This window comes from Notolabrus celidotus, chromosome 19 (assembly GCF_009762535.1).
Source record: "Notolabrus celidotus isolate fNotCel1 chromosome 19, fNotCel1.pri, whole genome shotgun sequence".
NCBI lineage: Eukaryota > Metazoa > Chordata > Actinopteri > Labriformes > Labridae > Notolabrus > Notolabrus celidotus.
In genome coordinates this window covers 11,089,203-11,112,011 of record NC_048290.1, presented here as the reverse complement: position 1 = coordinate 11,112,011, position 22,809 = coordinate 11,089,203, and the positions used below count along the sequence as shown (strand labels likewise).

General features: G+C 39.3%; 1 protein-coding gene across 5 annotated transcripts in view; it reads left to right on the top strand.

Annotated features, from left to right (window-relative positions):
* The first annotated feature begins 831 nt into the window (after positions 1–831).
* Positions 832–22,809, top strand: part of add1 (adducin 1 (alpha)) — a 40,914-nt gene continuing 18,936 nt past the window's right edge. For 4 of the 5 annotated variants that reach the window (XR_004634813.1, XR_004634814.1, XM_034708836.1 and 1 more), the window contains exons 1-8: positions 832–989; positions 18,274–18,482; positions 19,637–19,799; positions 20,072–20,223; positions 20,778–20,858; positions 20,962–21,111; positions 21,202–21,345; positions 22,371–22,469. Coding sequence is in view for 3 of the 5 variants with exons in the window: in XM_034708836.1 (XP_034564727.1) it covers positions 18,288–18,482; positions 19,637–19,799; positions 20,072–20,223; positions 20,778–20,858; positions 20,962–21,111; positions 21,202–21,345; positions 22,371–22,469 (984 nt within the window). In the remaining 2 variants the exon portion in view is untranslated. The remainder of the gene's footprint in view (positions 990–18,273; positions 18,483–19,636; positions 19,800–20,071; positions 20,224–20,777; positions 20,859–20,961; positions 21,112–21,201; positions 21,346–22,370; positions 22,470–22,809) is intronic. The other variant, XM_034708835.1, reaches the window with a different exon arrangement.

Below are 22,809 nucleotides of genomic sequence, written 5' to 3'. Positions count from 1 at the left end.
AAAATATTGTTAGCATTCCTGGCTTATTCTGAGACACTAAGCTTTAAAATACTGGTAAAATATTGCTGCTCATTTTAAGATCACGGTTTTCTAAATATTACTTCTTATATTAAGAAAATTTACCAAGCAAATTTTCACTTGTTCTACAGGCAGATTTCTTTTTGCTGTAAATGTGTTTTCTTGTTTTTGGAGGGGTATTTTTTCCAGTGTTCGTTTTGTGTTTTTTAGCTATTAGATAAGAGAAGATAAGATATACATTATTTGTCCCCCGTTGGAGGAAATTCTTTTGTTACAGCAGCTTACAACACGGGACAGGGGAATACAACAATGTACTAAAATAGTTAAAAAATATAATAATAATAATAATAATAGCAATGACAAGGGTAAAATATAATAAAATAAAATAAAATAAAATAAAATAAAATAAAATAGAATAGAATAGAATAGAATAGAATAGAATAGAATAAAATAGAATAAAATAAAATAAAATATGGCAACTATTACAGATATATACACACTATGTACACTTATATCTGATAAATAGATAAGGTAAGTTATTGCACGATAAAAATTGCTCCAGGTTATTTACAAAGTGCACCAACAGGACATGACTCGTGAAAAATACAATTTAGTCTTAAACCAGTACAACAATGTAGTCCTAACAGCCTTGTGGTCTTAGCTTTAGCATAATATTAAAAACCATGTTTGTATTAAAGCCTGTTTCTGAGGGGCGGGCTAACACCCCTGCCAGCCAATCATTTTCCCTTATGTAGTCACGTGCCTTACGTGAGCCAATAGTAAAGCGCAGATAATCCAGTTTGCCGCACCCAAGGTGGATGATGGTGGGTGGGCGGAGCGACGCAGGGACGACAAGCGCAGGGAGATAAACCCACTCTGAAATCACCAGGGTCGGTGATAAAAACAGTGAAAACCCTCCGTCCTGCTTTCACCGAACGCTGTTTATACTTCATTACTTCGTCAAAGAGAGGGTAAGCGACACAACATCGACACAATGCTTTTTAACGGCTGTATTTCCCCGGTGCAACGTGGTCCATGTGGGGTTTATTCCAGTGTTTGTACCTTCTCGTTGTGTTTCTGTATGGCGAGCTCTCACACTGTTTTGCTAGTATGTTAGTCGACTGAGTCTGCAGATGGGAGACGTTGCATGTTTGTCTACTGCCTTTGAGCGTTTTCATGCTATTTAATCATTTCCACCTTCGCTCAAACTGGTTATTGTGTTGATTTAGAACATTAAACCCAGGGCCAGGCTCTGTTTGCCCGGTGCCTTTTACCCCCAAGTATAGCTAGCCTCCTGCCCAGTGAGCAGGCCCCGTGCGTGCAGTCATCTGCACTCCGTACTGTCGCTTTTTGGAGACGGATTTAGTTGCTGCTCAGGTTGATATTGTTCCTGGACTTTGCTTGTGTACTGGGACGGACTGTTTCCAAGTCTGGGCGTGTTGTGGAGCAGAGGAAATGGGGCTGTTTTCAGTCGTGTGGTGATGGAGCAGTTTCCTGTTGGGCAGATAGCACCATATCCTGAATGTGAATTTTCTATTGCAAGCAAATCACCCATGCTTATCATCAAGTCTTTTTACAGTACAGGAGGAAACACGAATTCTAACTGTAAATGCACAGTATTCATCAAAACTAGATCTTATTTGTAGAAGATAGATAATCTTAATTTAAGACAAACCCTTTACTTGATTTAAGTAAATGTACTTTATTGGCAAATCTATCAGAAAACAGCTCTATTGATAAAAGAAAGAAAGAAAAGTAGTTTTTTAAGGGTGGGTTACAGTTTTCAGGATCTGTTTCTTCTAAATCAGATAGAAATATACATCCTCAAACTACATGCAAACAATGAAACGTCTACTCTTGAGCATAGCTGGCTTATCCTAAAAAAACAACATGACTGACTATTAGTATATCCAGCTAACTATGAGAAGACATTATATCTCAAAATGCTCAAATTAAACCTTGTAACCTTATTTCAAGTACAAGATGGTCTTAAACATAGAGAAGTGCCGCTATAATACAACTCAAATTAAGGTGAATATATCTCAAATGAAGAAATTGAAGTGAAATTTATTAGTGCAAAAATATTTTTTAAGTGAAAAAATACTAATTGTTAGCATTCCTGGCTTATTCTGAGATACTTAGCTTTAAAATACTGGTAAAATATTGCTTAAAATATGTTTTCCCTTCTAATTTTAAGATCACAGTTTTCTAAATGTCTTATTAAGAAATCTTACCAAGCTAATTTGTTCTATTGGCAGATTTTTTTTTGCTTATTTCAAGGTAAAAGTACCTTGAAAATATTTTTTTAATTCATCATAATATTTTGTAATCATCAAAACTACAGGGCAATATGCAGTTCTGATCAACATGATCATACTGATGCAATTTGATATGTAGTTATTTTAGATAACAAAAGGCACTTGCTTATGACCAATTCTGCTATGATACTATTTTATTAAACAAGATTGAATTCATTGTTACTTAATAATACTCAATTTAATTTAGATGTGCCATTACACCGCTAACCAATGAATTTGTCCTGCCAAATTTAACAAAGTAATGATATTATTGGGGTGTTAATTGTTGACACAAAATGTATCAACAACACTTTAATCAAAGGTAACAATTACAAATACCTTCCACATCAGACCTCCTGCATGCCAGATGTTGCAGTTTTTCTATATTTCCTAAAACTATGAATCAATCTCAGAGTTGTGCCGGTTGTTTAAAGCATGCAATCATAGAGGTATGAGCCTGATAGCTTGTTTTTAGGCCCAATCTGTAGAACATAACCTCCAAAGTTTTGCTGTATGTCGTCTTTCTGAAGTCCATTTTGAAGTCCCTTCCCCCTCCACACTGTATGAGGATCAGCAAAGCCAAACTGCCAAGATAAGTTGTCAAGAGTGTGTTAAGGGATGGTAACTCCCTGGATTTGGTAATTCTGTTAGAATGAGTGAAATTCCCAGAGGAGGGAGCTCAGCTCTGTCAGTCTGGCTCTGTGTTGCCACCCTCCACAAGCACTTCACTACTACACACATACACACTCACACACTCACTCCAGATACAGAGCTTGGTGTTTGTTTTACTCCCACTCCCCACGCCCACACCCTTGACTGCACTGCAGCTGAAAATGTGTTCCTCATTTCAAGTCCAGTTTCTATTTCACTCTTCCCTTCTTTCCCTCCCATATGTGGTCACTTTGCAGGGTTTCATGAGTCAAAAATGTGAAGATAGTCGTTTTTGAACTTTCTATCACACCAGTGAGGTCACTACAGATCATGTTAATGCATGCACCCATGTCCAGGTCTTATATTTAGCCAGCAGAATGCAGTGCAGATGCTCATATGATAGTACGGGCTAGAGTGTGAGGCTAGGAAGCTGTACAGGGAGGGGTGTGTTGTTTCAGATCTTCCACCACTCTGTCCCACATGACATGCTATGGCCTGATAAACACTGAACCACTGAACCACTCACATGCAAACTTAACATAGCGTCTGGGTGGGCCTTGCTACTAAACAACACCTAAAACAGTTGTCACAATTATCCCTCTGATGTTTAAACCTTCATACAGTAAGTTCTATTTTGCTGAACTCTTTCAACTGAAGCTTGGATGTAGCTTCTGACTCGACTTAACCTGTTAAGCTTTCATTTAATGTCGGGGTTTTGGTCACTTATTTACACACTAGTACTGGGGAAGTACCAACATTTATTCAGAGCCCTGTTCCTGGCCTCTATATGACTATAAAACTAATTCTGGAGTCTCCTTTCACCTCTGTTTTTGGTCCCCACCAACCTCCAAGGGAAATATTCTGCAAAACAGCTGAATTCGTCACTGTTTCCAGCAACTAGCTTCATAAGTTGTCTGTCTGCAATGTTGAAAACAGCTGCTCAAAAACAGTGCTCATATTGTGATAAATACTCTTTTAGAAATATGAATAATAGTGGATCTTGTTTCATTTCCTGTCCCCCCAAAAAGATGGCATAGGCAAAACCTTAGAAACAGCATAATCTGTGCCTGTGAACAATATTTTCCCACCTTTTTTTGCTCATTCCCTCAATCAACTTATGCTCTGATGATTAGAAAAATAATTTGATTGATTTTCAGGAATTTAACCCTTCAAATGCCGGTTTAAAAAAGAGCAAAAACACAAAAAGTTGATTATTTTCCATATAATAAGTGCAAATCAAAATTTAATTTCAGGGGCTTATCACACCCTTAAATATATCAAAGATTGTCAACAACTTTAGTTTTTTTATCAATTATTATTTTTGGACAGTGTGAGATTTAACATTTCCATCAGTTGTTCATAGTCCTGACGTAAGATGTACTCTGTACTTAAATAGCTCTAAATTGATATGGAACAATACTTTTTCATTTGCTGATATTTCATTCTGGGAATTGGATAAAATACAAATTTAATCTAGAGGAAGTGGACGATAACATGAAGCTTCCACAGTGACTATAATCCCTTGTAACGGGTCAATGCAGGTTCACTTCATTCAAAATAATACAAACCCGACCTGAACCATAATACATTGTTCTATAGAACTCCAAAATATTGACAAGACAAAACACTGAGCTTTGGTTACATATGACTGTGTACTACTTTTCTAGAGCCCCAGGTGTTGGATTCTTGGGACTTTGCCAACCACTGTTTCAGAGGGGGCAAATTCACCGATAACCAATATGGCTGCTAACGGTCATGATCTAAATATAGTGAGTGCAGAACTACACTGAAAATAGATTTTGTGGATTGCTTGGGCAGTGATATGATGACTTAAAGGCACAAAAAGCCTATCTTTTAAATAACTTTACTGTTTAGCCTCTTTCACACATGCTCCATCCCCCAAATTTTTCACACGTGTCCCAAACAGTGTGAAGTCTTCCCTGTTTGGCAAGCAGGGTGGAGATGGGGGCAGGGAGATTCTCAGGAGGTAGGATGACATCAAAAGTATCCCGTCAAAGCCAAAGTGTAATGTTAACAACATGATGGGGAACAAAGCAACAGGGATCTCTGCTGTGATGACAGTTTAGAATAAACTATGGATGTTATGGATGTGGGAAATTGTCCTAGGCTTCCCAAAAATCACACAGTGACCTGAATTACAAACAACATTCAAAAACAAGCTGAAAATTGGAAATTAAAAAACATTACTATTTCCCAAACATATTGAAATAGAAAATAATAGCATGGGGTCATTGGCATCAAAGATACATAGACAAGCACAGTAAAATATGTGAAGCACAGGGTCAGCAGCAGAGCCATGGTTTTGCAGACAAATCACCCTGTTCACGTCTTGACAATAATTCTGCTTCTTCAGATGTACCCTGTTATGTTTGCTCCTCAGGTTTGCTCTAGTCGCATGTTATAAATGTCACCATAGCCCCACTTGCTTGCTTGCAGCAAATAATTCCCAAAAGTTTCCTGCTGCATCACATCAGCCCAGCTCAACTTTAAGCAGATTTTACCTGGGGCCTGCAGGAGAAAGCCTGGGTAAAGCTTGGGTGAAAATGTTGTCTGCTTGTGTCGATGCATGCAGCCCATCCTGAAAAAAACAAGGCGAAGTTTGCATATGACAATACAGCATTGTCAACAAAATCCTGTTATGCTGCTCAGCTGTGCTGCAGTGAGCAATTCTAAATCACTCCAGGCACACTTTACTGCAATGCATCTTCTGTAATACCAGGAAAAGAAGGCATTAACATTGATAGGATTTTGATGGGCCTGTTTTGGCCAAATGGGTAAATATTATCCGAGCAAAGATCCTCTGACATGTTGACAGTAAAAAGAAAATCATCAGTTGTTTCCATATTGCTCAAGAAGTGCTGCCTGCTTGTTGAAATATGTGTTATAGGTTTTGGATGGATAAAAATGTGGCTTTCAGTATATTAAATTATAGTTTTTGCACACTGTGGTATGATTATCACACTGCCAAAGAATAAAGCCTGATTTATAACTCTGCATTGAAGGGAAAGCGTATCCTACGCCTTAGGTCTGTGTAGCTCCCGTACCTACGCAGAGGCCTATGTATGTAGCTGACGCACACCTCCTCCAAAATGTAAATATATGTCAAATTGATGTGGCCCATGAGCCCTGTGATTGGTCCACTCGGCAGCATTGTATTTCCCACTCTTACAGCACGTCCTGGATTTCCGCACATCGGCCGAGTTTTTCATCTCCTCCGACGTGTCCTCTCTATTCTTCCCTGTAATCACATCTGTCTGATAAACAGCAACATGTATCAGCTGTAGATCAACATAATACGCTCGGAATCGCTGTGAAAAAGTAAACGGAGAACGTAGCATTGCTCGAAACAGACGACCCGACTATCAGAGGGACCACACTGCCTTCAAGTGTTTCGGCAGAGTATTGCTGCACGACACGGACACATCGACGCAGAAGTATGTAGTGCTCACGTCTGCGTCAGCCCCTGCAGCGTAGGGGCGACGCAGAAGTATATACCAGCCTTAAAACAGAAGTTGAATCAGAGAATAACTTCAAATTAGCTCCATGATCCTCTCCCCTTCCTTCTCGTCTTAAGTAATGTAGTTTCAGCTGCGAGGTCAGTATGTATTCACTTGAATTGTTGTCTCCTCATCTTTGTTAGCAGCACTGTGTTAAAGTGTGTCTGCTGTTAGCTCTTAATAACACTACACGACTTCTCTGTGCATGTCAATTACTGCCGGGTGCATAAGGCCGCACAGAGGGCAGTGCTAAAATGTCATCTAATGCATTCCTACCAGTCAGAGTAGTTAGGGTGTCCATGCACGCACATGCACTAAGAGCAGTTGCTGGTGGATTTTGAGTACTCAGTAATGACAAGCATCCTGCTCAGAGATATAAAGAGCCTTGTCTAACTGTACACATGCACACACACACGAACTCATATACACACACTTAAAGTGTAACAGAAAGACCAGCAGGACTTTGAGGCTGCTATTTTTTTCCATTTTCTAACGCCATAATGATCTTTTTCACTCCCTTGGTTGATTGGCATATTTTTGGAACAAACTAAATGGTTCTTTTTCTGTGTGAGCTTAGTCATGCTGACAATATGATTTCAGCACAAGCTTCTGTCTCTAAAAAGACAGTATTGATAAAATTGAAATGCATATACGATGTAAATCAGGCACTTTTATATTACCTAGAGTACATTTTCCTTTTTCTATTTCTAGCCTCAGTCTCGACTGGAACCATAACTATTGAGCCTTGTCATAGCATGTTCAAAACATCAGGGAAAACAGTCATCTAATAGATCCTACATAGCTTTTCCTATTAGGTCCAAAATTCAAGGGTTTAAGAAAAGAGGGCTCACTTAAAAATATTGTCTGACTTTTTTGCGTTACATCAAGTACTGAGTTAATCATCTTTCAAAACATCTGGGGGAATGAATCCGTTGTAGGCATCCCTGCAGAGCAGTTAATGAGACAGCTTTATGGCTTTATTAGAGTTAAGTGTGGATTTTTTTCATTTGACTATTATTCAATTCACTGCACTGATTGTAAAGACACATCAACAATGTGCTCTGAGGCAATCTCCCAGTCACGGATCTCTTGTCCAAACTAGAATATAACACAAACATTACTTTTTGATCAAAGCTTTTTTTTAATCAGTTTTTCACATTGTGAATGACAAGAGTGACAGAAGGGGGAAGTTTGAATTTGATATGCTTTCTGAACTCCACACAGCTGGAAACTGATTTTATTATTTTAGTCAAAATGACAGGGAGCCAGATTGAATGAACTCCTCTGAGATCAGTGAAGTGTTCTTTTTGATACAATAGTTTCAGAATAAATTCCCCCTCCCCTAAAAAACCCTAAAAGTTACAGGAAAAAAAAACACTGATAAAGCCAAACTGCATTAGATTCATAATGAGAGGATTTTATCTCCACAGACTCCTAATTTTTTATAGGAATGATACAAATAATTGTATTTTTTATAGATTAAAACACATTTTGTACATGACAGGATTAAACCCAAATAGTTAAATGAAATGGAAGACACTTAGTCATAAAGTAGGAAAGTAGGATATGTGCATTTAGTCAACCTAACTAAACCAATCATTAATATTTTATTATGTAAGCCCAAAATGCCGGTAATATGCTGTATCTAAGCTGTAGCTCAGCACTAGCTGGAGCTGAGGCGGCTAGTATTATTCAAATAAATAAATTGCTGGAATCAGCTCCATTCGGCTTCTTAGCACTTAATGAAACAAAATGATTCTAGTCACTGGCAGAATTTTGATCCTTACATTGGAGATAAAGTTGAAAGTAGACTTGTGTCAAGTTAATATGGCATTTAATTATTCAGCTTGAGCAATGGATAACCTTCAAGGAGGACCAAAGGCTGGTGGTGCTATCTCAGCTAACTTATGCCACACTTGGCAAACCAATTTGACGTTGCATACCTGCAGACTGTGATCCGTGTTTGGCCGTGTTAAATTTAATATGCTCATTTTGACTGTTTTCAAAGTGTTTGCTTACCTTTAGACAAGGGCTTGGCGATAATTTGATAATGATAATTATCGTGATATATCCTTTCTCAATATGAATATAACAAATGTTCGATGATAATTCAATATAATAAACCTGTTATTACACCCCCAACCACTGGAAAGGGAGGGGGTGCCAATGAGTCTTAAACGCTACTTGTCACCCACCGTTAGACAGAAGAAGAAGGCATTGAACAGCCAATCATGTCGCAGGGTGAGAGGTGGGCGGGGCTCAAATATGTTTAAATTGAAATCAAAGTATGCAAATAACCTCAACCTGTGAAAAATAAGAGTCTACAAACTAAAACTTAACAAAAATGTAATCTCACAGAAAAGACCTTCTTCCTGTTGGCACCATAAGAAATGATGGATTCAAGAAGCTGATCAGAAAACTAAATCCAGACACAAGCTAACAAAAATCTGCTTTTAAATTTAAATGAAATAATGATTTAGTATTTATCGTGATAATTATTGATATCGACAGATATGAAATATTTTGTTGTGATAACCTAATTTTCAATATCGCCCAGATCTACTTTAGACTAGTCAATTCGTTGAATTTTAAATATCTGTATAAACAATTTGGTAATGTGTTGCGCCAGAGCATCAGTCTTGATTTTGGTGCAGAGATGTATTCTAAGGTAAAAATGATTTAAACATTATACTCATTTATAAAAAAGAAGATGCTGCAATCAGCTAGCCAAATGTCACATTCAAGTGTCTCTCAGTAAAAACCTCCTCACCAGGATCCTAACTCTTTCAATCCCGCCTTTGTTTTCATTTAATGCAAGCTTTGGTCCAAACAGAGAGATTTAACATCCTCTGTTACTCCAGGCAGCACACTGATCACATACAGGACAAGTGAGTTCAAAGTGTCCTCTGGGAGGTTTTATAACAGCTCTTCTGTTTTCATCCTCAGGCTGCTGTTGCCTTTGTTCCCCATTGGTAGAAAATTTGAAACACTTGATTGTCACAATGACAAATCCAAATGTTCCCTGTAATTTCTCACACATATTGTATTGTACTGTGTGAATGCGTTGCTTGATAGATTCATCATAACATTTTCCAGTTGCTTAGAAACGCTTGGATGCATACACACCAGGAGTTTTCTACATACACGGTATAAAGGGTGGTAGAAGTGTCAGATTTAGCTGTGTACAAGCTGCTGGGTGTTATGTAGCTGTGTCCCTTGGTGCATGGGGAGAAGATAAGAGAAAGTGTGACACTACGGCGTCAGCAAAAACTGGTTCATAGCAGGTTGTCATTTTAGCAGAGTTGAATCTTTTTGACAGTTTTCAAGCAAGCTAGGGTCAAATTGTGACTCTTGTTTGCAATTAGAACAGCTGGTTATCCATAAATGTTCTTTGTCTTCTGTATAGACGGGGTGAAGCTGAACTGTGTTATGCATTTAGTTGCCTTTGAGTGACAGTCTGTGCAGAAGAAATTGGACGAGACAGATCCGGTTCTGACAGCCAGAGCTGCTATAAATTCCCCCAATGTTCCTGGTGTTGCATGACTTTCAGCTCTTGGCACAGCCATGGTCATACTTAATTTTGGCGAAGTACTCCCCATTAAATATTATTTAGCTAATGGATGCAGCTCATGGGGGAATCTGCTCTTAGAAAGACAGGCTATCACATAATATTCCATTTATTCAGTAACTGGGTTTTTTAATAATCGGTTTATATAGACAGATCACATGGAGACAGTTTGCACTCTCTGGGGGTTCTGATTTGTCCTGACACTGAGTAGCAGTGACTCAACCTCTCAGTGATGCGCAATGACATGTGCTTTGGATGCACTGTGACAGTTCAACAAGGGGAGTTTTCAGTGACATCTTGGTACAGAATAAAACTTTTATCAAACAGGAAGTAACCTGTAATTTTCCTGCATATTTTAGTTAGATCTGTTTGCATTATGAAATATGATTATATCCCAGCTTGACATCATCTTAATCTTTCAAATAGGTACCACAAAGTCCCATTGGTATAGACATGCTGTGTTTGGGGGTCGGTGTGGGGCAAAAGATTGAAACTTTTATCTTGTGACAATGTGGAGTTCCTGTGCAACTGTGTAGCTCTTTCTAGAACCATGTGTTTTCACCATGTGGGGCTTGCAATCTACTAGCGTCTGATTCAGCAGTTGAGCTTAGCCTATGTTCATTATTTATACAATCTATAGGCACGAGCTTAGACCGCTTAGGGTGTCTTTTTAATCAAACTAGCTCTCCATAAGGTTATTTCTTTGAGAGTTTTCCACCATATCCCAGCATGCTTTGGGCAGCAAAGTTGCCATTAGCAGCCCACAATGAATAGGGGTACATTTTCAATCACCTGTAGATGGTGGCAGCTTCACTGTCATGAAAGCGCCTGTCCTTGACAAAGCGTGAGCCTGATGGATTCACTGAATCAACACGTGAGAGGAGATAAGCGCAAGTAGCAAAGACGTTTCAACACAGCTTTAAAATCGTTTTTAACTCAAAAAGCCATGGCAGAGATCGCCGGTGTTTTGGTTTAAACCGCGACCCTGTTTACTGGATGCATCCCACATAAACGTCTGAGAGAAGACTACTGGTACAAAGCTGCTAAATCAAGGGAATCAGAGCTTCTGCTATAGAAAAGTACACACACATACAAAACAGATAGAACAAATCACATGTGTGTGATGTTATTGTGGATGGCAGACGGAATAAAAACACTGCGGTTAATCTACCAATCAGACACGTTCAGCATTGCAGGCCGTGCCCCCTGAAAGTCCCGGGACCTTTTGAAAAGTACTACCCCTCTAGCAGGGGCTTTTTAGGGGGGAGATTATCTACCCCTGAACTACTTTTTTGCCCTGGGTCCGTCGGTCGAAACGCACATAGTTCCAGGGTAACGTCCCGAGTTCCAGGGTAAAGTTTCTCTTGTCGAAAAACGCCTATATATTACTAATCTCATTTTTTTTTTAAAATGGAATTGAGGTGGAAAAAGGACAAATAATGTGTCATTACGAAATAGCATTTACCTTTCTTACCACTTGTTCAAGAGATAAACGTTTAGACCTATTGTGCCACAAAGTATTTTGATGTTTATTTCCCCCTGTGATGGCCAGTTGGGGGAAGAAGTGTGAAAATTTGTACATCGCATTTGTTACGCCCTGTTACCAATAAAACAAGAATAAGAAGCGCTCTATTGACAGAGCTCTGTGTGTTTGCTCTTACAGTGCAGCATTAAGCTGAAACAACAGTGAGACCATCACTTTAGAATCCAACCCTCTGTGTGCCTGACATGTTTTGAGTCTGATGTGAAATGAGTTTGAGGGTGTGTGTCTTGTGACACTGACTGGCTTGCAGCATGATGTAGCCCTACAGCTGCTCTTACATAACAGCAATCTTTAAAGGCTGTCCTGTGTTTCCATGGTAATGTGTTGGGTTTCCATAGTGATCGCACTCTCAACAGGAGTGGAGGCTAGGCGAGCCCCTGCACCCACATATCTGAGGAGAGATAAGACCAAAGGGAGGGAGGGGTGGCTGTGAGATGACAACATTCTGCATGGATGGAGACACTTCCTGCGTCTCCTGCCGTTGTTATTGCTTCATTGTCCACGTGAAATAAACAGCTCTGTGGATGTGTTTGTGTAGTTCTGCACAGCTGGAGTGTTTCAGCTGACATTTTGGTTCCAGCAGAGTGCAGCGAGAAATAGATCGCATTGGGAAAGCAGTGTAATTTACCTGTTTCACCCTAGCATTACACAGCACGACTATTCTAAAAAGAACTGAAAACATTTGAACATTTAAAAGCTACTGAGATGATTTCTGCACATCGTTCTATAATTTCCTCTCCTCCTTCCTCTTATTTCTAAAAATACTTGCACTAATAGTTATGGTTCAGCCTGTACATGCTGGCGTTGGCAAATTTTGTGTCAGTGTACTCTGCAGAGCTGGATTCTGTCTGGACTTATAGCAGCTTCAAGACCATTTAACAGATCAGCTTACACATTTCCTGCAGTGTTTTAGTGCAGTAGTTTCCAAACCTCCTTGATCATGTACCCCCCTTGAGATGATTTTAAAGCCAAGTACCCCTCTAAAAACATGCATGTTGTGGATTTCTTTTTAGTTCATACTGATCACAGATAATAACCTGCTCCTGATAGCTGATACGAATAAGATCATTTTGTTTACATTATTTACATTTTTGTACTTTAAACTGTGCAGTTCATGCACACCTGACGGTAAGAAAGGCTTAGTTAAAATATTTTAGTATAGAATATGGATATATATTCATCAAAAACTAACTAAGATCATTTTTGATGATACAGATAATATGGCTGCATCTAATGCCTACCTCGTCATCAATTATCCAGGCAATTATTGAGTTAATCAGATATTAAAAGAAGTCATTGGTTCTTATTTTGGGATCAACTTTTTAATAGCATGCACCAATCTCTGCAAAGATAGTAAGGATGCAAGATGTCTCACTCCTAGGCAGTGAAAACCATTAACTGTATAAATAATGGACGTAGTATCCGTGACGTCACCCATCTGCTCCTGAGCGCTGCTTTAAAACCAATCGTTGGCGGCAGCCATATTGGAAATGCAGAACTCAACCAGGCATAGTAAAGAGGCAGAGTTTGAGCCTCCTAGCCAACAGCTATGTGTTCCCGTCTGGGAGTCAAGTCACTCATGTCCTTATTTGGGCAAAAACTCGCAATCTTAATATCTTCTGAATCGTTGCGTTAGAAAAAAAAACACCCCCCGTACAGTGTGTGCTGATAGAGAAACCACCTACGTAGAGCCAAGCCGTTTTTTAAACCAGGCTGTAAACATGTTTAATAATGCTGCAAATATTGTCTTTTTTGAATGTGGTTTCCGGTTTTTCTGCAGCCAGCCTCAAGCGGATGCTCGATGAATTGCAGTTTATAACACTTCCACATGGGCTTCATAGTTTGAGACCGGAGGTTGCCGCTTGGTGAAAACATGTGCGATGATGTCACCAACAACACATAGTTCTAAGTACGACGGCACTCCTGAACATGCAATAACGTCTTCATCATTTTCAGATCTTCATCCAACCACTGGCCCATCAAGCATACTTGCTGGACTAACACAACAGAAGTGTGTGATAAAACTTGTCACTGATGTTGCGATTAGACTGAATTCTTGTAGAGATCACGTCATACAGAGCAGGGAGGGAGACATTTGCAAAGTAGCAATCCAGGGTACTGTTCCTAACAGCCATTAGCTGGTGAAATCCTTAGTCTTCTATCTTGGAATAAAGTGGTCCAAAAGGTGTTTTTAACTTCAAAGATTTGTTGAGTTAAAACATGAGTACTTTTTTCTTCGTGTCAGAATACTTCAGGCACATTTTTCAAATTGGGGTCTTGTTATTCTCCTCTGAAACTGTGAAAAACATCCACACAGGTGACACCAGTTTTGTTTTATTGTTTAAAAATGTATCCTGGGATAATGAATAATTTAGATTTTTATGACATGAAATGTGAAATATCAACAGAATAGGGCTTTGTGGCTGTTGGGTGTTCATTATAAAATATAAACATACATTTTAAAAAGCTTACCTTCTGATTTCTCCTCACAGACAGAATCTTGAGTCAGTGCATTGTCCTGTCTCAAGAACGGCATGACTGTTTACATCCTCAGGGTTTTGTCACTTGAATTAAGTTGTCTCATTGTCACTGGACATGTTTGATTTGTCATGCTGTCCCCAGCAGCAAACAACAACATGAAAAACAGGCTGTGAAGGCAGCATAACCGAGTGAGACTGAAGCGAATTAGATCAGACTAACGGTCCAAAGAATAACAATGACCCCTCCGTGAACCAGACTGACGGGGCCTGTGTTGAAAGACCTACTAACCAAGGTTCATGTGACTTTAAGTTTAATTTAAAGAATTTGTGTGGCAGGTTAATTTCCAGTTAATTTTTCAGCATTAACAATCAGTTCCTGGCTTGTTATTTTCAGTGCACAGATAAACTTGTTTTAATAACAGGCCAGGGACTTGGGCTCTCTGAGTCTCTAATGAGAGCATTTGGCACCAGAGCTAATTGCTGATGTCCTTATTCCTCTGTCAATAACAGATGTCCTAATCTCAAAAGTGAGACAGAACAACAGAGTTTTTGAGGGAGAGAGCAGCTTGTTTTCCTCGTCGTGTTTCTTTGGTAACTGCAGTGAACACCGTATAAATGACTAAAAGAAGACGGCAGCAAGGATTTGGTTTTGGGAAACCAGGGAACAAGAGTGTTACACAGGTGTCAGGAACGACTGCGTCTTCTTTGGAAACAGTTCTGAGTTTCTTCAGTCAGAAAAGGCGTAAGACTTCCTTTATTTGTCTTAAAATATTCAAGTAGGTGTATTTAAATTGAAAAATAAGACAGCCATACTTGCTGATACTTGTTTCAAGATGAATATTTTCTCATATGGAGGTGTATAATTTGAAAGACAAAACTATTTTACCTTTGAGCATAACAACCAAGCTAGCATTGTTTAACAAGGGAGCGAGTTAATTCTTCTCTTCCTTCCCTCTGATTTATGATATTTTACCCTCTGAAAAACCACACAATTTAAAAACACTTTTCCATTCTATCTACACTTTTTTGATGGGCATTTCAAGCCACACACACACTCGCACTCGCACACACTCACTTACACACAGACCTGTCCCGTTAACGGCCCTTTGTGTGGCAGTCGTGTTAACCAGCAGCAGGACGAGGTGCTGCTAGTAGTGGGCACTGACGGCGTCGGTCTTTATGTTGGTGTTTCTGCGACGTGGCGTGGCGTATGTGTTTACATTTAACAGACATGCTCAGTCTTTGGAAATAAGTGTGTAGTAGTGTGAGATTCAGAAACGGAAAAAAAATCGCAGCGACTGTCGCTTATGTTTTCTTCTTCTTTTGCTATTTAATGCAGTTAGCAGTCTTCTTCTTCTGTTACTTAATGCGGTTGCAAACAGCTTTGAGACGCTCTATAACCACCATCTGGCGGGAGTATCGTATTACAACCAGGCACCGGTAAAAACAATGAAAAATGTTACTTTTAAAATGAGAAAATATTCACAGTAACTCTATTCGATTTTTACTAAGTGAACGAGGATTCAAATATGTGAAATTCATACCCTATCCCTAATATTCATACAGTGGTGTAATGCTGTGATTATTTGTTAGAAATTACAAATTCACCACATGCCTTCCCTTGAAAAACGTTTTCTTTAAGTATTGTGAGATCTCGCGGCACAAGATTTCATTTTATACTTTGTCAAAGTCTAATAATTACAAAGCCAACCACTCCTGTTAGAAGTTACTAGCCTAGCTTAGCACATTTGTCAAGCTTTTGCTTTGTTTAGCTAAGCTAGTTGGGTTAAAATGGTTGATTCAGGGGCGCTGGTGGCCTAGCGGTCTAAGCGTCCAACATATAGAGGCTATAATCCTCGTCGCAGAGGTTTCCAGTTCGACTCCCAGCCGGTTGACCATTTACTGCATGTCTTCCCCCACTCTCTACCCCCCCCGTGTTTCCTGATTCAGCTTTGTTTTAACTCCAATATTTACGTAACACTTCTTAATTCTTATATCTATGTTCACTAAGGTAAAGTTGAGTTTTTTAGGATTTATCTCAAGCAAATAATCTAAACACAAGAGTTATCTATTCTATCCATTACAGTAACACACTTCCACTAGCCAGCCTGAGAACATTAAACCCTTTAATTCTCTCTCCCTCATTGTTTCCCTGCTGTGATCATTTAATTTCCTTCTATTTAAAGGGGGATTTGGACAAAACAATGTTGGCCCAGAATTAGTCAGACAGCATAAACACAACACAAAAACCTCAATTGGAGCAGGTGACCCTGAGATCTGTGAAAATGTCAGGGTTTGATGTTGTGGAAAATCTCCAGAAGTCTGATAAAAGCAGACAGAAACAGAGAGAGGCTCTGTCAGCTGCTCAGTGTGATACTGGATGCTTTGGGTTTGGTCTGCAGTTGTCATGGTGGTTTTGGCTGAACATTTGTATTGATGTGGTTTAATGGGCTGCATCACTTTCTGCCAGAGCTTCCCCTATTACCCATGCATCCTTGCACACACACACACACACACACACACACATTTCCTTCTGCTGAGAAGTCGGCCTGTGTCCTTCAGAGTCGGGGCTTGAGAAATCTGTGCTGTGACAGACAGGCGGAGGCCTTTTATCCTCACATACACTCAGCCAGCTGGACGGATCAATACGAGATCTGTCCGGATTCTCTCTGTGTCTGTAATCCCGCCTTATTGTTGTCAATATAAGGGAACACATTATAAAGTTAGAGCTTAAAGTTGGTTATTGATGGAAAAGCATACAGTGAATGCAGCATGTTATCTCTTAAATTAATGGTCCTTTCTGTAAATGACTTGCAGCAACTATTTATTTATTTATTGTCTGTTCCTTTTCTCTGCTGAGCCTTGACAGTTGAGTGACATGATTCCAGGAAACATGCCAAAAATCAATGAAAATCCCTCTGAGCTGGGAAGAGAGGTCACATGATGTGAACAGGAAGTAAAAGACAGAGCGTTAGAGGGATTGGCTCTTGTAGTTGTAGACAATGCTCATTTCCTGAGTTACCATCAGAAATGTTCTCTTTGTCCATCCATCAGCATCATTTTTGCCTTTCATTAGATTATCATCCTATTTTTATTTTCAATCAATCTTTATTTATATAGCGCCAAATCACAACAAATGTCATCCCAAGACTCTTTACAAACAGAGCAAGTCTAGACAGTACTCTGTTATAATATTAACAAAGACCCAACATCAAGACAGAATAAGATCCAGTCTCATTTTACTGACTGGACTCGGTCTTATTTCATCTTAATCCACCAAGAGCAGAGCACTTTGAAGCATTTAAGTGACAGTGGCAAGAAAAAACTTCGCTTTAACAGGCAGAAACCTCAAGCAGAACCAGACTCATGTAAGACAGCCATCTGCCTCTACCATGTTGGGGTTGGAAAGAGGGGTAGAGGGAGATGAAGAGAGAGATGATAAAGGTGAGACTCATAGAGTAGTAGTTGTAGCAGCTGGAGTTTGACATTTTATTTATTTAACCTTTATTTAATTTGATCTGAAGTCACGACAGTCAGCAGCATAAAAAACACGACGCTCCAGACGCAGACGCATAGGGAACCTAAGTGCAATCTAAAGCACCAACATGTTTTAATAAAAGAGAAACTATCTAGGGTCAGTTGTGCAACCAGGTCAGCTTAAAACTACAACATCCTGAGCAATCTGCTTTAAAGTCTTTCATTTTAGATTTAAAATCATTCAATGACACCAGCTCCATGAGTTTCACGTTATTGTCCTCTAAATGTCAGGCTGAGGGTGCAGATTAATTCATAAGACAGATGGACTTCTTTTACACACTCGAGAAAAATGACCCTTTAGAGTACTAAACCTTTTGAAAGAAGGCAGTTATCAAAGTTGAGATAAATAACTGTGATTATGTGACACGTTTAATTTGTTACACGGTTTGATGTTATTTCAATTTGGGTGATTTAACAAGTTGCAAAACAACAATTATGCACTTAGGAGATGTATGCCTGTGTTCTTTAAATAGTATGACATTACTTGACAAAATAAATGTTGAATCTTTTTCAAGGCCAGTTGAAACATCCAACTCTGACCATAAACTAAAAACGGGCTCATCATCAGCATAGAGAATGATTTTGAGGGAAACAGGCTTTATATGATTTTTAGTCTCCAGAAACTGGTCTAAATTGATCTCTTGTTCCTACCTGTCCGCAGGAGGCCAGACCAAGATGAACGGCGAGTCAGGTGCCGGAGTGGTGACGGCCCCCCCTCCCACCACAGCCCCCCACAAGGAGCGGTACTTTGACAGGGTGGACGAGAGCAGCCCGGAGTACCAGAGGGAGAGAAACATGGCTCCCGACCTGCGACAGGACTTCAACATGATGGAGCAGAGGAAGAGGGTGTCCATGATCCTACAGAGCCCGGTCAGTGAGAGAGATGCACTCAATCTGCTGAGTTTTACCCCCCGGTGTGCGTTAGTGACAAAGACACAACCTGGGGGACGTCTGTTTAATATTTTATGTTTACCGTTTTTTGCCTCTCTCACCGTAAAAGCTCTGCGTCTAGAGCTTGATTTGTTCCAGTTTGGTGATACATCAGACACATTTAGTATGTTTTTTATCTTTTGGGCATTTTTGCCTTTTATGGATAGGACAGTTGAAGAGAGACAGGAAATGTGGGGAGCAGAGAGAGGGGGAGGACATGCAGTAAATGGTCGAGGGTGGAATCGAACCTACGCCCTCTGCAACGAGGACTATGGCCTCTGTATGTGGGGGCGCTTAGACAGCTAGGCCACCAGCGCCCCGACATTTAGTAAGTTTGGATCAACTCCTTGTTGAAAGATGCAGATGCGTTTCAGAGTGCCGTGAACCGACTGTCTGTCCAGTGCCTCTGTCACTGCAGGTACATTCAAGGACAGTCGTAAATGTGAAATACAGCCCTTATATTGTGTTCATGGCATTTTTCTGTGAATCAAGAGAATCAAAATACAGTCACAGTGGTCACATCAAGAATGTTTTCTTTTGACTTTTTAGCAGGGACAGGCTGGACTGTTTCACTTAAGATATTACATAAGCAAAAATGTAAAAGGAGTGAAATGTTGGTGATTTTAACACTTAGTATAGCCCTGTTAACAATATCTGATTGACTACATTCATTATTTAAAGAGTGAAGGTGTATCGGCAAAAATCAAAGACTAAAATGTTTTGAGTTTTCGTCGACTAGAACTAGACTAAAACTGTTAAGGGCTGAAACTAAAACTAACAGGTATTTTCGTCTAAAGACTAAGACTAAATCTAAAATACAGCCAAAATTAACACTGTTTTTTAGCCTACAGTCATAAACTGCAGCATCCAACATGATCATACAGTTCATTTTTGTACCATACTGAATATTCAGGACTTGTATAACAGAGCAGTGACTGACAGAAGGATCTATTGACTGTGACAACGAGGCATGCTGTATAAAACTTAGCTATGAAAATGGTATAGTCGGGAGCTTGAAAACATAAACATGACTCTAGGTTTTTTGTCCCTTACCCTCTGTTTGTGTTTGTCTGTCTGTGTATTTTGACCTGCAGGCATTCTGCGATGAGCTGGAGACGATGATCCAGGATCAGCTGAAAAAGGGGAAGACGCCCACCAGCCTGTTGGCCCTGCAGCAGATCGCAGACTTCATGACCACGACCATGCCTTCCATGTACCCGGCTGCACCACAGGGAGGCATGGCAGCGCTAAACATGAGTAAGCAGAATGAGTGTGTGACTTTTTGACCCCTGGCCCTCTTCTGCCTGTGATCATGAGTAATGAAGCCTTTGTTAATTTCTGGACGAAGAGTCTAGTAGACAAACTCCCTCTAGTGTTCTGTCATGATAGATAATGAAGCTTCATATTTATTCCTCATTCAGGGCGCTTTATTTTGAAAATATCTGTCTGGTAGTGTCCTCTCTCTTTCATTAATATTGGTATTTTTTAACTTTTCATGTGGCCTCATCCTGTCTTCCTCCTCCTCTCAGGTTTGGGTATGGTGACTCCAGTGAATGATCTGCGTGGCTCAGACTCCATTTCCTATGACAAGGGCGAGAAGCTGCTGCGTTGCAAGCTGGCTGCATTTTATCGGCTCGCTGACCTATTCGGCTGGTCGGAGCTCATCTACAACCACCTCACAGTAAGACAGGCTTCCCTCTGATGTCATCAAGCATGTGCTAAATTTGTCTGCAATAAAGAAATAGGATAACGGGACACAGAAGATGTCAGAGGATTCAAAAATAGAGCTGAGGCATTAGCTGAGAAGAAGAGATGCTTGATGTGATCTTAAAATTACAGGGAGATATTTATTATACTTTGAACTGCCAATTTGGCCCACATTGCTACAACATGAAACGCTAAAAAAGAAGCCAAGGCATGCAATGTTCTACTTCGTCACAAATAAATCCTCAGATGTTTTTATAGGGGGTGTGGTTTTTCTCAGTTTTTTTGCCCTCAGGGTATTCAGACTGAGAAGATCCTGTACTTAGTGGAGCACGTCTCCATAAAAGTAATAAACAAAATTAAGCCTGTGCTTATTTGCTTTTCAAGGGTTAAAAACAGTCTTTGAGAATGAGCTTTGTTTGTCTCAGATCAGATGAACTGTAGAGGCATTGTTGAACAAACTCAGCAGGAGCCAATCAAAAGCAACCCTGTAATCTAACATGACCGTTTTTGTTTTGTTTGTCTTTATAGGTCAGGGTGAACTCGGACGAGGAGCGCTTCCTTATTGTCCCCTTTGGGCTCCTGTACAGTGAAGTCACTGCTTCCAGTCTGGTGAGATGCTTTGTCTCTCTCAGTGATCAGAAAGGTTGCCCATAAGCTTATTCGTCATGTGTTTGAAGATGCTCAAGCTGTTGTTGTCTGCCTCCCTCTTCAGGTGAAGATAAACGTTCAGGGTGAGATTGTGGACCGGGGCAGCACCAACCTCGGAGTCAACCAGGCTGGCTTCACTCTGCACTCTGCCATATACACTTCACGGCCTGATGTGAAGTGTATCGTACATATACATACACCTGCAGGGGCTGCGGTAAGTCATCTATATAATAAAGCAGTCATACCCATCACAAATGCAGACATGTAGAGTCATACGCTTATGTTATTCGTTGTTTGGCTGCAGGTGTCAGCCATGAAATGTGGCCTGTTGCCAATCTCACCTGAGGCACTGTCCCTGGGTGAGGTGAGCTATCACGACTACCACGGCATACTGGTGGATGAGGAGGAAAGCACTCTCATACAAAAGAACCTCGGGCCAAACAGCAAGGTAATAACGCACACTATCTGTATGTGTGTGAAAGTATATGCAAAAATCCATTTGAGCTGTAAGGTTTCAATTAAAGGACCGCAAGGGAACATTTTTTAAATGTAGTAGACATAACACTTTATTATAACACTTTACTTATACATTTTTCTTTTATAACAACACAGTGTTATTTCCAACAATTGGCCATGTATAAGTGGTTACGACAATACATTTTTAGACAAATTACACAAAATAAAATCAATAAGAAATCATAAAATAAATAAATGAATAATAATGAAAATAAAATAAATAAATAAAAATAAATAAATCACAAAAATAAATAAATAGATAATCATGAAAGCAAATAATCAAGAAAATAAATACATGAATAAATAATAAAAAAATGAATAGATACATAAATAAATAATCATAAAAATAAATAAATCATTACAACAGATAAAGAGATAAAGAGATCATCATAAAATAGTTAAAAAATAATGGAAGTAAATAAATAAATCATTACAAATTAAATAGATAATCACAGAATAAATAAATAAATAATCTTACAAATAAATGAAGAAATCATTAAAATAGATAAAAATGGAAATTAATACATAAATCATTATAATAAATGAATAGACAATCACAAAATTAAATAAAGAAATAATCATAAAATAAATAAATAAACAGTTATAAAATAAATAAATACAATTAGAATTAATACAAATAATAATAATAATAATAAAAATCCAATTTCAGTTGTAGGGTACTAACAAATTCTATCAACTAATTGCATTTGAAGGAAATGTACAAGATAACACAGGTCTGTTGGGATAGGGGGACATGGACATTTAGATCAGAGGACAGGTCCTATTACCTTCCACACTGACATGTGTGGCTTTAAGTTGCTGGAAATAACAGTTTCTCAACATACTCAGTAAACGGCATTCATCTATGGTTGAACCCTTTAGGTGAAGTTAATTTCTTCCCTGTACAAACGATCATTGTGCGTTTTCATCTTAAGTTTCTATTTTTCTCTGTCTCAGGTGCTTATCCTCAGGAACCATGGTTTGGTGACTGTCGGTGAAACAGTGGAGGAAGCTTTTTATTACATCCACAATCTTGTCACTGCCTGTGAGATCCAGGTAAGACACACACTGAGCTCTGTCTCTGAAATATTAACACAGCCCATGACAATTGGATTCATGTTAGAAATAAAAGGTCTTGAGCATAATCCATTTAATGTTTGTAAAGAATCACATATGTTCCTTTGGATTATTTGGCACCACATGTTTGTCTACATTACCATAACTATTGTCTTTGTCCTCTTGTGTCTCCTTACTTTTATACATGTTCATCTTTCTTCACGTCAATGTGTGTATTCATGTGTGTTGCGTCGACTATTTTTATGTCCTCATGTCCACACTTTATTTCCCTCCTGGATCCTGTCCGTGCTTTGTCTGTCTCTACCTACCCCCCTAAAAT